Source organism: Watersipora subatra, chromosome 7 (genome assembly GCF_963576615.1).
Source record: "Watersipora subatra chromosome 7, tzWatSuba1.1, whole genome shotgun sequence".
NCBI classification, from domain to species: domain Eukaryota; kingdom Metazoa; phylum Bryozoa; class Gymnolaemata; order Cheilostomatida; family Watersiporidae; genus Watersipora; species Watersipora subatra.
Window position 1 is genome coordinate 38,728,896 of NC_088714.1, and position 22,460 is coordinate 38,751,355.

The 22,460-nt window shown below is 40.4% G+C and overlaps 1 protein-coding gene across 1 annotated transcript in view; it reads left to right on the forward strand.

The window, feature by feature from the left end:
• LOC137399331 (zinc finger protein 541-like) overlaps positions 1-12,092 on the forward strand; it is a 111,382-nt gene extending 99,290 nt beyond the window's left edge. The window contains exons 12-21 of the mRNA XM_068085400.1: positions 4,394-5,324; positions 6,118-6,276; positions 7,709-7,874; positions 7,983-8,353; positions 8,509-8,598; positions 9,297-9,565; positions 9,996-10,137; positions 11,011-11,225; positions 11,332-11,507; positions 11,628-12,092. Coding sequence (XP_067941501.1) covers positions 4,394-5,324; positions 6,118-6,276; positions 7,709-7,874; positions 7,983-8,353; positions 8,509-8,598; positions 9,297-9,565; positions 9,996-10,137; positions 11,011-11,225; positions 11,332-11,507; positions 11,628-11,742 — 2,634 coding nt within the window. The 3' untranslated portion in view covers positions 11,743-12,092. The remainder of the gene's footprint in view (positions 1-4,393; positions 5,325-6,117; positions 6,277-7,708; positions 7,875-7,982; positions 8,354-8,508; positions 8,599-9,296; positions 9,566-9,995; positions 10,138-11,010; positions 11,226-11,331; positions 11,508-11,627) is intronic.
• The last annotated feature ends 10,368 nt before the right edge of the window (positions 12,093-22,460 follow it).

Consider the following 22,460-nt stretch of genomic DNA (forward strand, 5'->3'; position numbering starts at 1 on the left):
ATACCTCGAACACATGGTCAACTCAAACGGATTTGTTTGGTCCGTTCCCACGCAATGATGAATTGCTTTAGATAACTCGACCTTAACTTCGTTAACATGAACAGTTTTTTTGCCCAACGGCTACCGAGATGGTTGTTATCGCTTTAGAATATTCCTTTATTCCAAGCCATAGAGATAAACAACAACTTTTAGTAGTTCTTAGGCGTCATTATTACCACTATCGGCAAAATATTTTTGTTAACAACTTTTTTAAAGGTTTGCAAAAAGTCAAATTTTACCAAACATCCGCTTGGGGATAGCCCTCCGCAAGCAAGGAGAATCCAGGTAACCTTCAGATAATCTTTAAGAAAATCAGCAAAACTGGTTTTTGTTAAAACGCTCTAAAGAAAAATATGTCTTTTTTCTGAGTTTCAACCGTCATCAGGTTTTGCCTATTTTATTCTGAAAACGTCCTGACAGTCACATCACCTAAAACAAACGAATCTCAAGTAATAAAAGGAAAATATTTATACTTTCTGATAAAAATTGTTAAAACATTACATGAGAGGTCCCTTAACTTACAACAAGAAATCAATGCTTTTGATTTATATATGGTTTGTATATGTACTGATAAACACAATAATACATGCACTTGTGACAGTGTTCTCATAACTTGAACGCTCTGATAACTCGAACACTTTCTCTCGGTCCCGTGAAGGTCGAGTTAGCCGAGTTTCACTGTATGTTGCTTTCTCTATTATTATAGATACATGCCATCACCATGTTATTTTTTCATTTTTTTAAAAAGTTTTTGTAATACTTTATGCATTAACTGACAGCACAGATTTGTATTGCATTGACACAGCAATCACATTACAAATTATGGTTTCAATAATGTTCTTTGTGTAATTTTTGACCAAATGTCAAGTTTTATCAACTTTTGAAAACGGAAAGAATGATTCGCAATCTTTGCGTCGGATATATAATTATATTGAAATTGATTGTTTTTTAAAATCACTTTTTCTATTCGGGAAAGGAGAGCATGCGTTATTACGTTTTACTAGATAAGTTTTACAATTTATTAAATGCAGTTTCTGCGAAGGAAGATTTTCTTGCCAGCCCATGCCAAAGATGCACTCATTAGATGATTGGAGTAGTTTTATAACGACCATTTGAAAATGAATGCAAATGAATGCGGAATGTATAAATACAATACATTGCAAACTTTTCGATATGACTGGAATCTGCTTCGCCTATGCGTTATAACTATCTGTCATGTTGCGTAACCATAACTACATAGGAAGGTGACTTGATTAGAGAAAATATATAAGAACATCGGCTAATAAAAGTGCTTTTGCCTCGCAATTATGCATTGGCTAATTGTCGGCATGGACATCATGCATCTGCTTTGCCTAAAGAATGGCTGTCCTATGACACAGTTTTGAGCTTGCATCACGGCTGTTTTTGTCTCCAAAACTAGGTTTTTGTTCTTGTAACAACAAATGATTACTGAAAAGAAAATATTACAAGTATATTATTATAAATAGATGTCATTTTACCATTCTGTCAGTTAACAAATTGCTTTAGCAATTTCATTGCTCGTTAACATGCCAACATTCAGTACATACAGCATTCAATATAATGTTGAAAAAGTGGTTTACTTAGAATCATCTCTGACTACATGAAAATGCCCTGTCAGCTCCTATTCCACGGAATAACAAAAACTTGAAAGAATATCGTAGAGGCTTGCACCCGCAATATCTGTGTCTTGTCTGCCAAGACCCAGCGATGAAAGGCTCAAGCCGAGCACCAGTATGACATAACTAACAAGAGTGCTGACCTGGCCATGTTATGTTAAGACTGGTTTCCATATACATCGCAAAGCACCGGCGACGGCACCACAGGCTATCAACGGCAAAATGGGCACATACACGCTGGGTATCGGCGAAGACCGCTGGACCAAATTTCGTAAAAAGGCCGCGGGCAAAACCTTGCCGAAATGCACTGTACAGGTGAAGGTCACCATTATAGAACCGACATGGCGAACGAACATTTTATTTGATTACGCGGTTATGTTTAGCGATGCAGCTTTATATGTGAACAGCTTTATATGTGAACAGCTTTATATGTGAACAGCTTTATATGTGAACAGCTTTATATGTGAACAGCTTTATATGTGAACAGCTTTATATGTGAACAGCTTTATATGTGAACAGCTTTATATGTGAACAGCTTTATATGTGAACAGCTTTATATGTGAACAGCTTTATATGTGAACAGCTTTATATGTGAACAGCTTTATATGTGAACAGCTTTATATGTGAACAGCTTTATATGTGAACAGCTTTATATGTGAACAGCTTTATATGTGCCGAGCCTAGCGTCGCAAGCATTTTGCTGCGCAAGTTACCGCCGGAGTTTCGCAGTCGATATGGAAACCAGGCTTTACTCATCATTCTCCTAACTCTCCTAATGCTTGATTGTACAGGCCAATAAAGACGCTGATGCGCTTAACTTGGGTAAAAGATAACTGGAGATGCCCTTTGATACATTATTTGCTGAACCATCACAGAAAAAAGTTGCCATGATTGATCATTCCATGTAGCCTTTGATTTTAGCTTGGGCACAAGTGTTGTTGCAGTAAAATGTCGTGGGCCTATCATTGCAGCCAGACTTGGGCCTCTACATCATGGATATGATCACTAAATTATTTTGTACCAAAGTAAAAACAATGAAACTTATGTACTGATTGTGAGAGATAGTATATAATATTATTCATAAAATGACCGATCGCATTACAGCAGGCGCCTCTATCAGTCCAACTGTTCTATGGAACTTATCTCCACCTTGTTTCCTCATCTGGACACTTCCAATACCTAGATAATAACAATAGAGGTAGTAGCAGTTATTTCTTCGGCTTAGCCCAAGTCTTTCACCCCACTCATAAGAGATGGTCTATTATTGGCTGTTAGATTTGATTGGTGACGGTTGAATGGTTGTCCAACAAAGGCTTGCATAGGGGTTGAGCGGTGACTGAGCTATGTAGCGATAACGCCTGAGCATGAGGACCATACGTGGAGTCAATCAATGTCGCTGCAGCGGATAGGAGATAACTTGCTGATCTCTCAGAGATGTGCCAAGTCTGTCAGCTGTTTGTCATATCTTAGTCTCGCGTGCCTCGCTAATCTGCTTGTCACTTGCTACCATTCATGCAACTGATTGCTCGCGTACATCTACTAGTACAGGGATACAATACGGGTAGAGTATTTCAACTCTTGCAGATGCCATGCAATAGCTGGTTTCATTCAATTAACAAAGGTACTTATTATTCCGCAATATGTTTACTGTTTTATATGGCTGGTACTGCCTGATGTAATCATGCTGTCTCTTGGATGCTAAACCTTTTGGCTTCTCATTAAACCTGATGTTGTAAGTGAAGTTATTTGCAGCTTGGTGGTAGGTGTATGGATAGTCAGGTGTGGCAACTCCCATGGTCAGTTTGTAATTCCATTTGCATTTGTTTATATGGTGTTCATTCGACAGATTCTTTGCTGAACTCTTTGTCTCCTTAGTTCGCGCACAAATGAGATCGGTTAGGCAAATCAGTGGGAAGGAGCAATCAGTTGTAAAGGCCTGCTATATTCTCACCCTTCACAGACACAAGAATTTGCTATTCAAACTGAAAGTAATCTTGGTTCTCCTCTTATGTATACAGTTGCAGCCATTTTATTGTTAGGATAACCTTATCATCGACTCGCAGTTAGTTTCCTCCTCCCTCCGCACTGTTCACTAGTCAGTCTTTGTTTGCTTGCATAATAGAGCAATAGCAGCTCTCATTGGTTTTGGTTAGTCGAGTAGCCATGCGCAGTTGGAGTAGTTGTTTGCAACGCAGAGAGGCTGCCACTAGTTCTAAGAACTTGTGTGAGCTTCGAGGTTAACGACTAGCAATGTTGTCCATATGAAGTACGCTGAGCAAGCGATGCGCTCGAACGCTCTCACAGATAATCACTGACAACTAGCACAGGTAGTTGTTAAATGTTGTATATAATGTGGTAGTATATGATGTTACATTGTAGATGCAACTTGTGGATATGGACGGTGTGCCTTTCATGACAGATGAGTGTTTGTGGGTGAAATCTGCGATTGAACATACTGTGCTATTAAAGATCTGTTCTTTTGCAGCTTAGCAGTCAACCTAGCTTAGCCATTACCTAATTTATTGATTATTGATAGGATTGTAGTGAAGCTGAGGTAACGCTTAGTTGACTGCAGCCACCCTCGTTTCTTGCACACGCTGCAGCTGTTAGGTTGTACATGTACTGCCATAGGAAAAATGTTTCATCTATGAAATTTTGCTTTGCTAAATCTAGACAAAGTTCATATCGTATGTAAAGAGAGATCAACTTTGTTCTAGGAGGCAGATTCTAAGAATAGCAAATCGGATGTCGGGGACAGTGCCAACCTGAATGCTAGTGTTAAAAAACAGACCTCTCGACCTCTCCAGCAACAATCTAGTAACAATAAGGTGGGATTCACTACCTCTTCCTCGAGAGATAGTAGTGGGAGTGCACTCAGTTTGATGGTACATGACAATAAGTACAGCATGGAACAAAATATCGCAGTCCCAGAGCATCATCCTATGTCAGGTCTGACTGACGATGCTGCTAGCCAATCAAATGTCAACCAAAACAATAACCAGGGAAACGTTAGGCAGGGCGGCGATGGGCTACCAGTGCTTCCAACCTCCTTCATCAGCGCCAGCACACAGTATCAGCGCATTAATGCCCAGTCGTCGTCCGAGCCGCCTACATTCCCTAGTAATTCTCTGACTAACCAGTTTGCATTCTCTCCTGTCGACCAGCAACGACACATACTCAGTGAACTGATGTTAACGCAACAGTTTCGGCAAATGCAGGGTTCCGCTCCTCAAGCGCCCTTTCCCCCTCTGCCAATCCTTTCTGTCAATCCAGCACACTCTGAGCACTTTTTGCTTGAGATGGCTAGCAGAGCGAGATCGGATAGCTTTCACAGTCACATGAACAGTCCAGCCGCTAGCAAGTTGAGTGAAATATCTCATGAGGTCCGTGTGAGGACTACCAGTAAAGACAATGCGTCTGCCCATTCAGCCCTGACGCTATTACAAAATGACTCCAGGGATCAGCAAAATTTGCAAGATCCATTTTTGCAGTTAGACAGAGATGATCGGGAAGTGTCAGAAATAACGAGTGGAGAACGACCGGGTGAGAACAGTGGCTCTGAAAGCTTTCTGGCTAATAGGAAACGGCATGCCAGTGCGCCTGACAAGCTTCCCAACACAATGGCATGGGCTGATGCTCAAGTTTCAGGTAAAGCCATGTTCTGCGCAGCTAACCATTGCAGATTGTAGTGTGTTATTTGTAGGTGACGGCTGCAGGGAAACAGCCGTCTGCAAGAATTTTGCACACCCTCCTGCTCAAACAGATGCATGAGGCACTGTTGTTCCGCACATGCATAACTTGTCTTCATTGGCTCCTTTGTATACTGTAGCTTCTTCGTTACTGGATGTTGTTTGCAGTAACTAGCCAATAAAAGGCTGTGTTACGCAAGATTGCTCATAGCTTAGAAGACAATACTGCTTTCTGCTTTGACTATAGTTATTGCTTGCAATGGTCGGCGCTCACTGCAGGCAAAGCGCGTGAAGTCAGGCGTGTAACATGCCTGGAGTATTAGCTTAGCGATAACCTGGATTGGTAGCCATTTTGACTAGTAAGCTAGTAAGCTGACGGTGGTGAGATGTGAGAGAGGGCATTGGCACAAGCTAATGGATATAGTTGGAAGATCGGTAGAACCACGCTAATGCCATCACTTTTTCTTGATCATCCTGTTAAGTATCGCTATTAGCTCTATCATTATTGTCTTCATTGTTGATGGATTTTATTCCCAATGGTCGTTACGTTAATCCTTGGTTCTTCCATTCCACAACACAGCTGATAGGTAAGTGCAGAACGATAATGAATGGTTCTTCGAGGTATTTAAAAGTTGTATTTAGCGCATCAGATATTCCTTTTAACAACAGCTTAAGGAAAGGTTTTGTTTTATCGACATTTCGTATGTTTGTTTTGATAATATTTTATTCTGTATAATAGCTGTGTTTTGCAGATCAGCAGAAGCAGCTAAAAAATGAAGAGTATGCCAAAGTTCAAGAGCAGCTTGCACAACCATTGTCGACTCAGCGGCGGCATCGTCGCATGTCAGCAGACAACCACCATCAGCGGGGCAAAGATTACAGACATTCTTTTTCACACAGTTCTAGTGGAGGTGATTTGTTTTTTGTTTTGTTCATAAATTAGGGCCTCGCAAGTAGCAACTCGGCGAGTAGCAACTCGGCGAGTAGCAACTAGCAACTAGGCGAGTAGCAACTAGCAACTAGGCGAGTAGCAACTCGGCGAGCAGCAACTCGGCTAGTAGCAACTCGGCTAGTAGCAACTCGGCTAGTAGCAACTCGGCGAGTAGCAACTAGGCGAGCAGCAACTCGGCGAGTAGCAACTCGGCGAGTAGCAACTCGGCTAGTAGCAACTCGGCTAGTAGCAACTCGGCTAGTAGCAACTCGGCTAGTAGCAACTAGGCGAGTAGCAACTAGGCGAGTAGCAACTAGGCGAGTAGCAACTAGGCGAGTAGCAACTCGGCGAGTAGCAACTAGGCGAGTAGCAACTCGGCGAGTAGCAACTCGGCTAAACATGGCAAGGGAATGTGTAATGTGCATGCTGGTCTAACAACTTTGTATAGGTTACAAGTAGGGAAGAGCCTAGTGGCAGGCTGGGGGCTATGCAGATGCTGGCTACGCAGGCCGGCTTACTGCTATCATATCTGGTAAAGATAAGAGATTGATAAACACTCATTGGCTTACTACAATCTAGTTCAACTTTCTGCCGAGCTAATTCTGGATAAACAATCTCGCTTGATGTTTATACATTCTTAGAGGACTGCTGTTGAAGTTACCGATTTTATTTTTGAGGTCGGAGGAAACAATATTACTGACCCTTACCAAGGATTCTTATGGTCTGGCACAATGTAAATTGTAGAATAAACATCCATACCAAAATTGTTATCATAAAGCTAGACATTGTGGCTGCGGCAAGGACTTGGCAGTTTATTGGTCATGATTTGCCTATAGAATTTGTAACTTATGTCAGCGTTTCATGAGTTATTGAGCATGCTGCTGCTGTCACTGTTTCCATGATGTGCATGTTTTAGTCAACCTTCAAAATCCGCAGCATGGAAACGGCAAAATTGCGCAAGCAAAGGAGTTTTGCTATTCGTAAATCTTCATCAAATATTTTATGATAGCGGAGGATGGAAACAGCACTTGCGAATGATGCGCATTGAAATATCGTGCAAGCTATTCCATTCTAAATGTTTTCACACTTGAGGCATTTTCATTGCGAGCCCCAATGTGCTAAGCATGACAAGTCTGCATCACTACCTCTTGACTTATGTGGGTCAATAACTAGAGACGCAGTCTAGTCTTCTACCAAAGCTCTGGTGTGAAATGGCATCATTAAATGATGGTCCATTGAAACACTCAATTGTACGGTAACTCAACTTGCACAACTTCAAATGCGCATCATGTGCGTCGTGGAAACTGACTATGGGCATATAATCAACAGTTTTCATGCTGGAGTTATCTTTTCAAGTTGGTCGTTGTTTGCCTACTATAATCAGCGTGCTGACTTGCAGCTGCTTTTTCCAGATCTGCTCACACAGTCCGATGGAGCTGTTCTTTTCCGAAGTCCTCCACCAGGTGGAGTGAAAAAGCGAAAGCCCCGACCAGAACCTCTAGTTATTCCACCAAATGTTGCCGCCATACAGTCTCGGCTTCGGTCTCCACGGATTTGGGAACCTGGAGAGAATCCTGGGTAAGTCAAATAATGACTTCCATGAGCATGCCGCTTACACGAGTTGTACCTTACACTATGATGACGACCTTGGCATTAGGGAGACCATCTCTCTTTCTTCTGCTGCAGAGTTCGGCAAACAGGAAAGACACCTCCACCTTACACTCCGCCTCCAATCTTGTCTCCGATGCGAATCGGTACTGGGCTATTTAGAGGTCCTTACTGGAGACCACCTGTGGCATCTGGGGCGTCTCTCAGCGCATCTCTTCCTGCTACCAAGATTTCAAGTCTCCAGCAGGAACCTATCACTGAGGAACCCGATCAGGCTGTAGAGCATGACGATTTCCAGACACATGCATCCACAGTTGAGCCCGTCGTCATTGAAGAGAATTCTATCGAACCTGTAATTGAACCTCAGCTCAATCCCCCACCAGAAACAGATATCCAACCACACATAAACATTGGACCAGAGCACCAGGCTACTCTGCCAGCTCTAAGAAGTTAGTAGGCAATAATGAGGGTACCAAGTAGTTTGGGCACTAGTACTAGCATGTGTTGTTTTGTTTATATTGTGGTTTATATTGGCATTTATCCTCCTGTTACAAGGCCTCCCGTTAAAAGGCTCATTAGGAATTACATTTATGACTTGTCACAGAGAATTCAAGAGATGCTGAAAGGGATGCAGACAGAGCCACACTTCTTTGGACCCCGGAGTGTTTGGACCACGCTCTTACAGTTCAGGAATGTAAGTGCATGTCCTTCACCTCTGCGAGCTGGGTCTGTAACCAGTGTCACTATTTTGCAGCAGCTTCACCCACTGCACTATTTGACTGCAATTAATCAAGCTAGTACTGCATGAATATGAATGAAACATGTCAATTTGCCTGCCAACTGGTTTAATATGCATTCATTGGCTCTGACCTATGCCAGACCCTGATCTTATCAATCAATCTTTTACGTTGTCTGCCCCTGAGGGTGCCATGAGAGAAAATAAACTTCGAAAATGCGAGCCAACATGGTTGTACCTACCACTAGGGGCCTTTTCCGTGCACAGTAAAAAAAATGATGTACACTGTTGTTCTTAGTTCCTATGGCACCTTTGTCGTTGATTGTCATTTTTTATTCATCATGTTCAAAAGACCAGATTTATAGTAGCTGAAGGAAATAGTAAAAGTTGTGACCCTACATTATTGTGATAAGTAGCAAGCTAGGGCGTATGCTTCATGCATTCTTTAACTTTTACGTTAAGAATAGTTTGTCATCCACATGGCTCACATCAGCGATATTGGCTTTGGCCTGTATCTTCCATGATGCTCCTAATTAGTAGTGCAGCCATCATCTGCAACTGCAAGTTGGTGCTCCCATTTGAGTTGTTGTATACGTTTTTATTGTTATAGCAACTTTAGGCTCCAACTGATCAGTCATTTTTGGTATCATTTGTAGTAACAGCATATATGGACTTTTCATGCAGCGCCGCTGTACCTGGCAGCGGTTCTAATAAGGAGTATGCTTTGCACCAGCTATTTTTCAACAAGGGAGACATCAAACGTGCCATTCTCTGTCTCATGTCAAAAAAAATTAGTCCGTCATTTGTAAAATTCATCGGCGATTATCACTACCAAGATTCTGACATATGGACCACAGAGGAGATCGCGCTCTTCACTGACACAATTATGAAAGAGGATAAGGATTTCATATCTATTACTAGGGCTGTGAGTACAAAAGAAATCGTGTTAACAAGCGTGTCAGTGTTTGTCAGTTACACCACTAGCATACCTGGCCTAACTTAATCTTGCCTATTTTGTATATAGTCCAGTTAACTTAATATTTTAATATTACTTCATATGTTCTATCAGCTTTTATTCTACTGACAAAACTAATGTTTGAAGTTGCGTCATTTGTTGGAATTTCACATGTGTAGGTTAGTCTACATGTGTATTGTCAGCAGCTATTCGGTCTGTAGCAACAAATAATTGTGACCAGAACACTATTTAAATCCTTTGTATTGCACTAGGCTAATTTCAAAATCACCTCCGATTCATGAATTTGGGTTTGGAATCTTGAAAATTCTATTTGCTTTGGATTCTTTCCTTGTCACTCTCAGTAAGCACTTAGGGGACTCATTGCTTCCATCAACTGTAGTTTAACCGGCGAAAGACCCACAAACAGTGTATAGAGTTCTACTACTTGTGGAAGAAGATTTGTCGGGAAGAATACAAGAGGCTGAGGATAATACGGCGGAAGAGAAGGCATGATGAGTTGTACAATCTTCGATCGCGGGGTCGTAAGTTTATAGAGCTAGTTGTAGTTGGATGCATGAATTAGGAGCATATCAGTCATTTCTTGCTCAAGATTAGTTAAACTTTCTCTTTTTATCATTCGCTCTACAAACATTCCAAAATATTATTTGGTTTAAAACTTGAAGTGTTATATTGTACGGGGATTCCACTGGCTCAATGAGGAGAGCATAAGTTTTGACAGTTATATTTTTCATTAGTAATGCTAACTGTAACTAGATAGCTCCTTAGCCTTTCTTCGTGGTGTTTAAGTTGCAAAGCAAAACAATTTTTGAAGTACTCAATGAGTCGCACACACTAATGCCGAAAATTATAAATGTAAAGGATTTCCCAAAGTCTCAATTTGTATAATGCAGATCTTTTGCTAAGCTTATTCTCTTCTAACAACAAGCACACATACCAACAACAAGCACACATACCAACAACAAGCACACATACCAACAACAAGCACACATACCAACAACAAGCACACATACCAACAACAAGCACACATACCAACAACAAGCACACATACCAACAACAAGCACACATACCAACAACAAGCACACATACCAACAACAAGCACACATACCAACAACAAGCACACATACCAACAACAAGCACACATACCAACAACAAGCACACATACCAACAACAAGCACACATACCAACAACAAGCACACATACCAACAACAAGCACACATACCAACAACAAGCACATATACCAACAACAAGCACATATACCAACAACAAGCACATATACCAACATAGCTGATATATCCAAGCTGTTTTATTTCTGTTTTCCTCATCGAATGCTAATCTGGTCCACTCGATAATTTTTCACTCCTAAAATATTGACCATGTTGTTTTTGCTCATACAGAGAAATCTAGTGAGACAGCAGTTGATGCTATCATTGCTGGAACTCAGTCAGATGATGACGACTCCGTTAGCCAGATGTCGGAGTACGGAGAGGCCGATGATGAGGATGTGCCAAGCGATGCCCCAAGCTCCGTATCAACTATTTCTAGAGCTCTTCCCAATCAGTATTCCTGTCCGCAACAGACTTACCTGTGTGAATATCCCGGCTGTGGTGCTGTGAGTTGCCTACTCCTGTCTTTTATCTTTGAACGAAAAGCTATACCGTTACAATGTTGCGTTGATTGTTAGGTTAGGAACCTGTAACCTGGATTGTCTCTTTTAGATTTTCAATATCAAGTCTGCTTTGACCGGTCATGCTAAAATCCATGTTTTACCTCGGCCACCCCAGTCCATGGAATTAATGAGAGATCAACACTTTCCAGCACCTAAAAAAGTGAAGTCCGAGCCTGTCGCTCCCGGTCCTGGCGGAGAAGAGTTTCCCTGTAAACTTTGTGGAAAGTATGTGACTAGATTACTAAGTGACGGTATGAGTTGAAATTGAGGTCATGGTAAAATAAAGGGATATCTCTAGGCTCTAGTCCGCCTGCTTATGGTTACTTTCAATTTCATTGCTTGCAGAGTATTTTACAAAGTCAAATCCCGAAGTGCTCACATGAAAAGTCATAGCGTGTTGGCGAAGAAAGCTCGAGAAGCAGTTGGCAAGCTAGGACACCAGGCTAAACAGCCTTCCTGATGAATATTAGACTAAACCAAATTATAGTTTCTAACGGAGAATAAGAGTATAACCTCACCGCCACCACCGTGCCAACAGTAACAGGCTATAGCCTTCTATATTCCTATATCAAAGTGCATTACGCCAAATGAAATATCAAAACCTTCCTACATGCTCTGCTCTAATCGCTCTGTACAGTTTAGTGCCTGTATATATATATACAGGTGACTGTACAGATATGTTGCTATGCCTGTATACAGGTGACAATACAGATATGTTGCTATGATTTATCATATTTTTATCTTGTTAATAATTGCAATCTGTCAGGTCGGTCTTTAGATATATTGAAATATATTTTATATATTCACACATTTTGATAACAACTGTATTATATTTTAATGAACTTTGCATTTAGAAGTATTTAAGTACAGGTATGCACAGTTGGCTGTTCTGATTAGCTAAAAGCAGATGCACTGTCTTAGTGCAGCAGTCTATTCTTTTAACTGTATAACTGCACTTTATATCCATTCTTTCTAGTTCTCAGAAAATCAAATCTGTCTGTTGAAATAACATTCAAGGCATCGTACATAAGATCCAGGATTATTTTTGTACATGTTATACTGTTATGGTCATGTATCAAAAAGACAAATACATTTGGTTACTATATGAAAATGGAACTGTTTCCTGTTTTTGCTCTGCTATGCGTGATAAAGAAGAGATTGTAAACCTGTAAGTGTGTAACCTTTGATAGGGTATCAGTGCAGCTGGTGTTATGGTTAATGGTTAAGTTGAAGTCACTAACGACAGTCAAGAATGCAGTACTAGCTTAAATTGAACTAGCTAGCCTGTGTATAGCATTTCGTCTTGGGAACTTCATCTTTCAGTGATGTCGGTAGAGCCTGATGACTTGTTCAAAAAGTGGCTCAAATTCATTCACTTCTTTTTAACATGACTTGAAATCAAAATGACAACCGATTAAACATCGAATTAGGAAGACTTCATTTGGCTTGGTGGTTTGTGAGTTAGGTGAATGTACATTATCCATGTATATTTAAAAATAAACCTCACTACCTGTATGCCTAATGGACAGGAGCAACACTGAACAAGTATAGTCTACAACTCTACATAGTCTCATGCGTCTACAGATAACAACCAGTTATATATTAACATGTACTCAAAAAAGCTATGACTGAGAAAAAAGTTGAAAAACTATTGCTATCTTTGTAATTTGAAAAAAAGTTGATCTTAATTTTGAAAGGAAATGGTCAGGTTAACTGTTTATAGTTTAGCATCAACAGTAAACGGTGGAGGGCAGCAACGAATTCTGTGAATATACACTTGGTGAGTTGATCATGGTATGTACAATAAAGGAAAGAATATTATCCTTTATTCTAGAAAACAACAGATGGATATAAAAATGAATGGTCTCCCAAAGCTCTATATCCCATTTATTCTTGCATGTAAGATTAGTAAAACCTACCCAGATAGTTAAAGGTTGCACTGGCTTAGCTGAAGCGGCAAAAAATGTCTTCAGTACAGTCATACCTTGATATGCAAGCTTAATGTGTTGTGAGACCGTATTTGTATGACAATTCTCTCGTGTGTCAAATCAATTTTTCCTATACAAAATAACAAAGCATATTAATCCATTCTCGACCTTCTGAAAAAATATGCCTGATTTTGTTTTTTGTCAAAGCTCACATTTTAGTATGCTTCCAACATTGTTCATGTGTGAATAATAGCAACCTAGAAAACCACCATCATCGCTAAAACACGCTCGACAAGAGCATAGGCAGGTTTTAACGACGGAGTCACTTTGCAATAGCCAATCGCTACAGTCTAAATAGTAACAAGTTTAACTACTACTAATTATTAGATTATGCAAATTAATTCTTAATATACACAAAAAAATTTTTATTTATACACCACCCCACGCATTGCTTGTTAACCAGATGTCTCAAACATGCACTCAATACTTGCAAAAGAACCTCTTTGGTTTCACAGTTTTTGTAGTAATGATATGTACTGGAATGTCCATCATACCAAGCAAGTATTAACTCATTAAAAAAAGCTTGTCAACCAAACAATAACTCGCTAAAGCTTTATCATTTTAGCAAGCCGGTACAATTGGTAAACTGTTGTTTGGGTGAACATTGTGTCATAAATTTCGGAAACCCTACATCAATAAAGACAAGATAAAAACACTGCCTATTTCTTGTACATGTTGTATAATCACTCACCACGACTTCACTAGCTAGCAGCAGGAAGAAGAATGCCTTCCAATACACCCGTCTTGATCTCTATTTACCTTTTCCTTAGCTTTCTTAATAAGCTGAGAAAACTACGTAATGCTGCAAGCCTGTGTGAGAGGCTTTGCCTTTTAAAGCCTATTTGGCTTTCTTAGCCCCAAGTTCCTGTAACATAGTCAGGCGCACAAGAGATGCCTGCATATACAACATGACCCTTTTCCTCTGTGAAGCCTGAACTTAAGCAATGTAACTATTGGGGTTCAAACATAGGTTTTACCATCACCAGGAATCATGTTAGGAAGCAACAAGCTTCAGACAGGTATCTGACAAGCATGTATACTATCCTCTGGTGCAATAAAAGGGCCTGCAATCATCATGAGCTCGCCAATGTGTTAAACGGGAGCTTAGCAATTGTACATGAGCATGAGGGTAGCCTGTGGACCAGGTGTTAACCCATACTAAAATCAAAAGTGGCCTCACCTGTATGATTTGAGTCATCCTCTCCCATACTCACTTTTCGGGTCATAGTAGCTCTTGCCAGCCTAACCTGTCATCTTCAGCTCTAACCTGCAAGTCCTGGGAACACATACCTGTTCCTGTCTTTACCTGTTCCCGTGCCTTGACTAGGCATCGGAGTCACACTCTCTTACCAACGTCATTGGATCACCTGAATCATAGAGAGGTTGGATCATACACTCCTCCTCAGAGCCTAGCTCGTCCTCTTGCAGGGCCTCCTGCTCCTCCATCGTTTTAGCCCATGAAGTATTTCCCTGGGTTACCATGCCACCTACTCTAGCATGGCTAGCCTCGCGGCTAGTACGGTTTGCTGTAGAGACAGCATCCTCTGCACCTCCCTGTTTTGAAGAGTGAGGAGCCAAGTGGGTCTCCCCGCCAACAGACAGCTGGTTGTCTGTAGGTAGTTGTGACTGAGCCTTACTAGCTTCTCGGCTAGAACAGGTTACTGACAAAGCAGTACTTCTTGCACCTCCCTGATGTGAGGTGCAGGGAGCCAAGTAGGCCTCTCCGCCAACAGACAGCTGGTTGCCTGTAGGTGACTTTGCCATAGCCTGGGTAGCAGGCAGTCTAAGGTCCTTTAAGGTAGCCAAGTTCATCAAGTTTCGTCTCATTCTCGATTATCGGCTGGAGCTGGTCAACCTTTATGACCGCAATAGCCCTCCTGTACTCTTCCTCTATCCTGGACCTGCGTTCAGCAAGGGCATGTTTACGCTATAGGGCAACCTCACATGACATGAAACCAGATGGAACCTTATAAAGCTCACCTGATTCAGGAAAGGTTGTGGCTTACCCTGTGCTGTCTCTGCGTAGCTGGTGCTACGACCATACACTCTTGTTTTTAGAACAGCTTCTTCTGAGCTAGCCCCATCCCTCATTAATAACTTTCCAGGTTGACCTTCCTTTCTGTCCTTTCCATCTCTGAGACCTTTACCTTTTCTATCAGATATATTTGTCAAGTTTTGCAACTTGCCATCAACAGAAAGATGTCAACATAGACCAGCAGTAATAGGGTTAGAAGACAACAAGGTAACTGGTTTAAAACCTTTCGTACATAATGCATTTAAAACAGCTAACAATTTCAGCTGCCTCAACTCATTTATGCCCAAAAAGTTTTGGTTCACTCCTTTTATAACATGAACCTGAGTGAACATAGGTCAGTGTCTACTTCTCAACTGAACCTCTGCTTTACCAACTACCTCTAACTCAGAACCATCTACTGCAGTAAAACAGTTGATGGTGCTCTTAGCTGTAAATCTAACTTGTTGGCCGTTTTTCGGTTTCTGTTGAAACCTCAGCCTTTGTATCAAGCACAAAGTCAACCTCAATATCATTTACCTTCAATGTTCTTACTATCTTATCATCTAGCCATTTAAGACAAGAAAAACACCTCACACTCCTACTCAGATGACGGGAATGTGTGCAGTCCCTGTCTCTTTTACCTGACCCTCTGTCCATATTCCTTGTGCTTTCGCTACTGCTACTTTTATCATAGCGCTACCTGTTAAGATCTTGTCTTCGAGTGTCCTCAGGACCATTTCTAGCACCGTCAATACTAGTATGGCCTTTTCTATTGCAAGTAAAGCACCTAGCATCAGGACAATCACGTATCATATGGCCTGATTGTTAACACTGGCAACAAGTAGACTCTCTTCCAGGTGAGCATTGCCTATCGGGTTTTCTGTTAACATGCTTACATTCATATTTATGGCCTCGCTTACTCCTATGATCATACAAATCAGTTGACCGAGCCCTTCGGCGCCATTCTGGTGAATGCTTACTCCCACTAGAGTCACTTGATGACCTACTACGGTCCATAGAATATCTACCATAGTGGGTTTAATCCCTTAACCTTTGCCTATCCTTGTTTTCTTTTAATCCTATTAACTTCCTTTGAGTCTTTAAAACCACTACTATTAGTACCATTGGACTCTATAGCTGCGGTATTTTGACTCAGTCTTACCCTTAGCTCCTAATATAGCCTCTGAATCTCGAGCAAGTTGCCTAGCTCTAAGAGTATCCGACAACCTTGCCCAATCCAAATCTCTTTCCTGCATCAACTGCTTACGTAGCGTTGGCTCTCTGAGTTCATTAACAGCTATTGCCAAGGCAAAATCATTCCTGTTATCATCACCACCAAAGTTCAGATTCCTGCTTAGTTTCTCAACTCCTAGCATATAACCATTCTCATTTTCGTCACATGCTTGACAGCAAGTAACAATTTTCAGTCCTAACACATACTGTTTCCTCTCCACTATGAATCCTATTTGGGTGTTCCATGGCCTGCTCATAATCATGAGACTCTCAACTAAATCCTACAGACTGTTAAGCCTGACGGCCATCCTTACCTATAGCACTCAATAGCGCAAGCAGTTTAATGCGACTGCTAAAATAAACCTGACCACCTTCAGCCTTACCCATTTGTAGAGTAGTAATTTCTACACATAATTTAAATTCTGATAGCCAAGACTTATAAGTATTAGCTGCATCACTGGAGTTATTTGCATTATATGCATCACTGGAGTAAAAGTCATTGACATTAAACCTGAATGCGGCCATGTTTAAGAATTAACTAAGGCCGCTATGTCGATTACTGCAAAAAAGTAATCAAAACACTTTAACTCGTTCTTCCTGAAACGAATAGGTAATTAATCTTGTAGCACAATCACTGAACACTACATCAATTTTCTTTACACCACTCTCGAATGTCTATATGCCAGTTGGAGCGCTAGACAATGGCGACACTGTCACTGTCCTTCGCAAAAAAAGTTTGCTTCCGCGCCATGGTGTATTATCACTCACCACGACTTCACTAGCTAGCAGCAGGAAGAAGAATGCTCTCCAATACACCCTTCTCGATCTCTATTTAGCTTTTCCTGCAAGCTTATGTGACATAATCCTGTAAGCCTGTGTGAGAGGCTTTGCCTTCTAAAGCCTATCTGGCTATTTTAGCCCAAGTTCCTGTAACATAGTCAAGCGCACAAGAGGTGCTTGCAATACAACAGTACATATCCAAGAGAGAGGACAATAACCATTATTCAGTCTTACCCGTATTCATAAACTTCGAGATATCTCCTACATGTATTCATAAACTGGGAGTTATCTCCTACATGTATCCATGAACTAGGAGTTATCTTCTACACATATCCATAACCTTAAAGTTATCTCTTACACATATCTATAAAATTGGAGTTATCCGCTACATGTTGCTATCAATGAGATTCGATGGACACAGCAATTACACTGTCAAAATATTTTCAGCATCTACCAAACCAGTTTGTTGTAAAGCATGAGTTTCGTTATCACTGTCTCTCAAAACATTAAAATATTTACAAAGGTCTCAGATTAGAACTTTCACTCGTGCACTGCCATGTGCGCTCTTATCTAGCGCAGTGAAGCCCACCCAGTTTGGCTATTTGTCCACTATGGTGGACCTCGAATGAAACACAAGAAGTAGGGTATTTTTTTTCTACAATATTGAGAGCTATGCAATCACAAACACTAAGTACACAGCACTATGCATAAAGCCTTGTTCAGACCAATGTCATATGTACGGTGCGCAAGGTGCTGCGTCTTGGTAAGCAAACTTTTGCGGGTGTGCAAGGAATCTAGAAGGACATTACTTGGCTGAAAACTAAAACAAATGAAAGACCAAACTAAATAAATGAGGAGACAACTTCAATTATACACTAGCATCACGCTACCAGATTGAAATTGTTTCCTCTTTGTTATAGGCATGCACTCCTAAAAAGGTTAGTGGCAGTAACAGTAACGTATCAAGAGACATAGATTATAGTATGCATAAGGGAATAAGTACAGCCAAGCGTTGATAATTAAGAGCTCAATAAAAACTGTTATTCTAAAATAGTTCAAGACTTTTGGAGTCACTCGCCTTGTTCTATGCTTGCTATACGCCTTGTTCTATGCTTGCTATACGCCTTGTTCTATGCTTGCTATACGCCTTGTTCTATGCTTGCTATACGCCTTGTTCTATGCTTGCTATACGCCTTGTTCTATGCTTGCTATACGCCTTGTTCTATGCTTGCTATACGCCTTGTTCTATGCTTGCTATACGCCTTGTTCTATGCTTGCTATACGCCTTGTTCTATGCTTGCTATACGCCTTGTTCTATGCTTGCTATACGCCTTGTTCTATGCTTGCTATACGCCTTGTTCTATGCTTGCTATACGCCTTGTTCTATGCTTGCTATACGCCTTGTTCTATGCTTGCTATACGCCTTGTTCTATGCTTGCTATACGCCTTGTTCTATGCTTGCTATACGCCTTGTTCTATGCTTGCTATACGCCTTGTTCTATGCTTGCTATACGCCTTGTTCTATGCTTGCTATACGCCTTGTTCTATGCTTGCTATACGCATGCAATCTTGAAGCATAAGGTTAATATTGTTAAATATGTGGTTGCGTCAAAAACGCCGATTTAATGAAATTAAGACCAATAAAAGGCTAAAACATCAGCTACAATTTTATGTCATTTTTGTCTTTGTAGATTACCGCTGTCCAGAGATATATGCGTTTGAATGAGGCCATCTTTTAAAAAGCTCACATTCCAGCAGGTGCTTCATTCGTAGCATTTGTAAGCACTTGACGAACAACAGAATTGTAAAAATGCTTCCAGTTCTTTCGAATGTGACTCAGAGTTTTCTGAGTACCAGGTGGTTCAAGTTTGGGACAGACAGCTTATGGTTAGAGCTGACAGGCATCAGCAGCGTTATGCTACAGAGGAAGATAGGATGGAGGTAAATTTATCTTGTACTTTGAGTCTCTTATCTACTATATAAACGGCAATCGTTGTCTGTCTGCGTGTTTGATTGAGCGTCCGCCTTATAAAGTACCGTACTTTTCGGACTATTACCCGCTACTAGGTATCTAGGGTGCATTAACGAGAATCTCCGGTTAGTACACGACTCTATACATAACCTATTCATCGTTTTTAAACAAAAACATGTCATATCTGGTTAGCGCGCGCCTCTTTATGGTGCCCAACGACACTGGTGCGTTTGAAACAGCAAAGTTGCTGTCGTGTTAAAAAGCACCGTCTTGAGTTCTGCGGCTTATACAAAGGTGCCTATACAGCTATACAAATGCACTAATCATTAAATAAAATAAATTAATGAATAGTAATCTACATGCGATTAATGTTTACTGCCAACGTGTACCGAGAAGGTCACGCGAATGTTGGTTTCTTGGGAATGGAAAAAACGCAGTTCTCACCTATTAAATTTCTACATAAAAAAAGGTAAGTACTTTTTATTCAATGTTGTATTGTCTATGAGTTGCCACATTTCCACTACATAATCCTTTCATTTGCATCCATGTACAAATTTAGCTATCGGCCTACTGCCAGCCATTTTGCCGATATTGCTTAATATGTATCACAGGTGTCCACAGCTGTATCACAGGAGTCTACACACACAAAAAAACAACAAAGGCCCTCGTAGTTATGAGCAAAAACAAAAGTATCCACTCAAATATCTCACTAATCTGATAAGCAACACACACAAAAACTAAACCAATCGACAGAGCCACCCATCATGTCAAAATATTACAAGTCTCAAGTCATGTCTTGAACAACTCACCTTATGGTTCCTCAAAACTTGTCCCAAAGTCCCTATTAATTTGAAACTGTCCAATTGCTGTTTTAAAAATGGTCGCCGCTTGCCTAACCTCACGTCCTGATTCAACATCTCACTTCTATCGGGGCATTGCTAAAAGAGGGAACCAAAAAGTTCGGGAGCACTCAGCAATGCCCCGATAATTACTGAGATGTTGAATTGGGACGTTAGGCTAGGCCAGCGGCGATCATTTCTAAAATGGCAATTGGACAGTCTCAAATTAATATTGACTTTGGGACAAGTTTTGATAAACCATAAGGTGAGTTGTGCAAGACATGACTTGCAACTTGGAATATTTTGACATGATAGGTGGCTCTGTCGATTGGTTTAGTTTTTGTGTGTGCTGCTCATCGGATTGGTGAGATATTTGGGTTGATACTTTTGCTTTTGCTCATAACTACGTGAACCCTTGTTGTTTTTATGTGTGTGTAGACTACGGCCCGGCCTCGGCTTTGGCAATATCCCGCTAAAGGACACCTCTGATATGTATACGATATTTTTTCAATTTCAAACTCCATCCAGAACGTTTGTTTTGGTTATATATTTCATTTTGCCAACATGTTAACAAGCACTGCTATACAAGAATTTGTTGTATCTATACTTTGTGCATTGATAAAGCGATGTGAAGCTACAAAGCAAAATGATCCTCTACAATGTTCCTTATTCTTACAAAACTATTATTTTCATCGCCATCACAGTCAGTGTTGATATTGCTTTTTAATTATCTGTGTAATCACAAAAATCCGAATCGGCTATAATGTCATCAACATAGGTAGTTATTTGTTTTCTAATTCGGACACCTCTGATGAACTTACACAAAAATGTTCATTTTTAAGTTGAAAATCCCCAAACAAAGATTAAAATATTAAACTTAGGGCTAATTTTATAGAGAAATCTTAGGATAACACTGTCACTACCATAAAAGTCTTAAAGATCGTTGGTCATGTTATCAACGAATAATAAAATTCAGTTACTAGCAATTGCTGGGAAAGTCGCAAAAATGTGTCTACGGCGGTCGACCATAGAAAACACATAAATGAGTCTACTTTGGTAAATGGGTTGAAAACATTGGATTTGCCACTGTTTGTGATAGTAAACATGTTCATTTCCTTCTGAGTTACTTTTGCTTTTTTTCCAGCTACGAGTACTACAGAACTACAGCTACTACAGAACTTGCATGGGTACTGCTACCGCGTTTTACCTACTAAATTTCTACATCGAAAAGGTTAGTACATTTTATTCAATGTTGTATTGCCTATGAATCGCCACACCTCAACTACTTAATAACATTGGATTTGTCACTGTTTGTGATAGTTGGACAAGTTCATTTTCTTCAGCAGCTGAGTTACTAATTTTTTTTCCAGCTACAAGTAGGCTTACTGTAACTTACTACTACAGAACTTGCACGAGTACTCCGAGGGTTGCAATAGGCGCTGATGAAAAGAAAAAGAGCAGCTGGTATCGACTTACTGTCACCCTGCTTTAGCCATGACCAGCTGTACGTCGTCTGCTAAAAAGTAGGCACAAACCAAAAACTGTTTGTTCTTCCACCCGACAGAAAAACAAAAGATGTTGTCTATCCGCAAATGTTGCGTTGAACTAACATTGTGCTATTGTTATGTCATGCTATGTTCTTCATGTTCTGCTATATCACATGCAGCATTTTCTAACATATTTTTCAGTATATATACATGTATATATTTTCATGCGTTCGTTATCCTTATCGTATCTCATAAAAAGGCTATCATGCTGGCGTTATGTTTTATTATTGTGAGGTGCTAATGCTGTATTTGCTTTGACATCATACTGTCTGTGCTGTTATACATATAAATTTTATCGACACAACCTCATTACTGTTTGTATATACCATGTCAAAACAGAAGCTATAGACGAAAAACTGGTGAGCTATAATTAGTGTTTTAAGCATGTAGTCTCCATTCAATAAATGCTGGCGATAGCAAAATATTTTGTATAACTTTTTATAAGATGCAAAACTTTTCAATACTGCCAGTTTGAAGAACTTCAGTTTGCCTGGCAATGTCAATTTCATTATCAGTTCTCTGTACACAAATAGGCCAATGCTGATTTGAGTGGTTTGAGACTGATGCATTGTAGACTAGCTGTAAAACGTATTGCAGATTTCCATTGTTCTCCCAACATTATTGAAATATATGACGGCATATGTGTATGCATAGTGTGATCGGGGCAAAAAATTTCAGTAGATTGCATATTTGGAGTTGTTTTACAGTATGAAAGACAACTCTCGATAAACCTCTTGCTGTACATTAATCTGTTCCCGTGGACGGGTCTGCAGCTAGCGGTTTGGGGTCGTGTCGTCACTCGAGG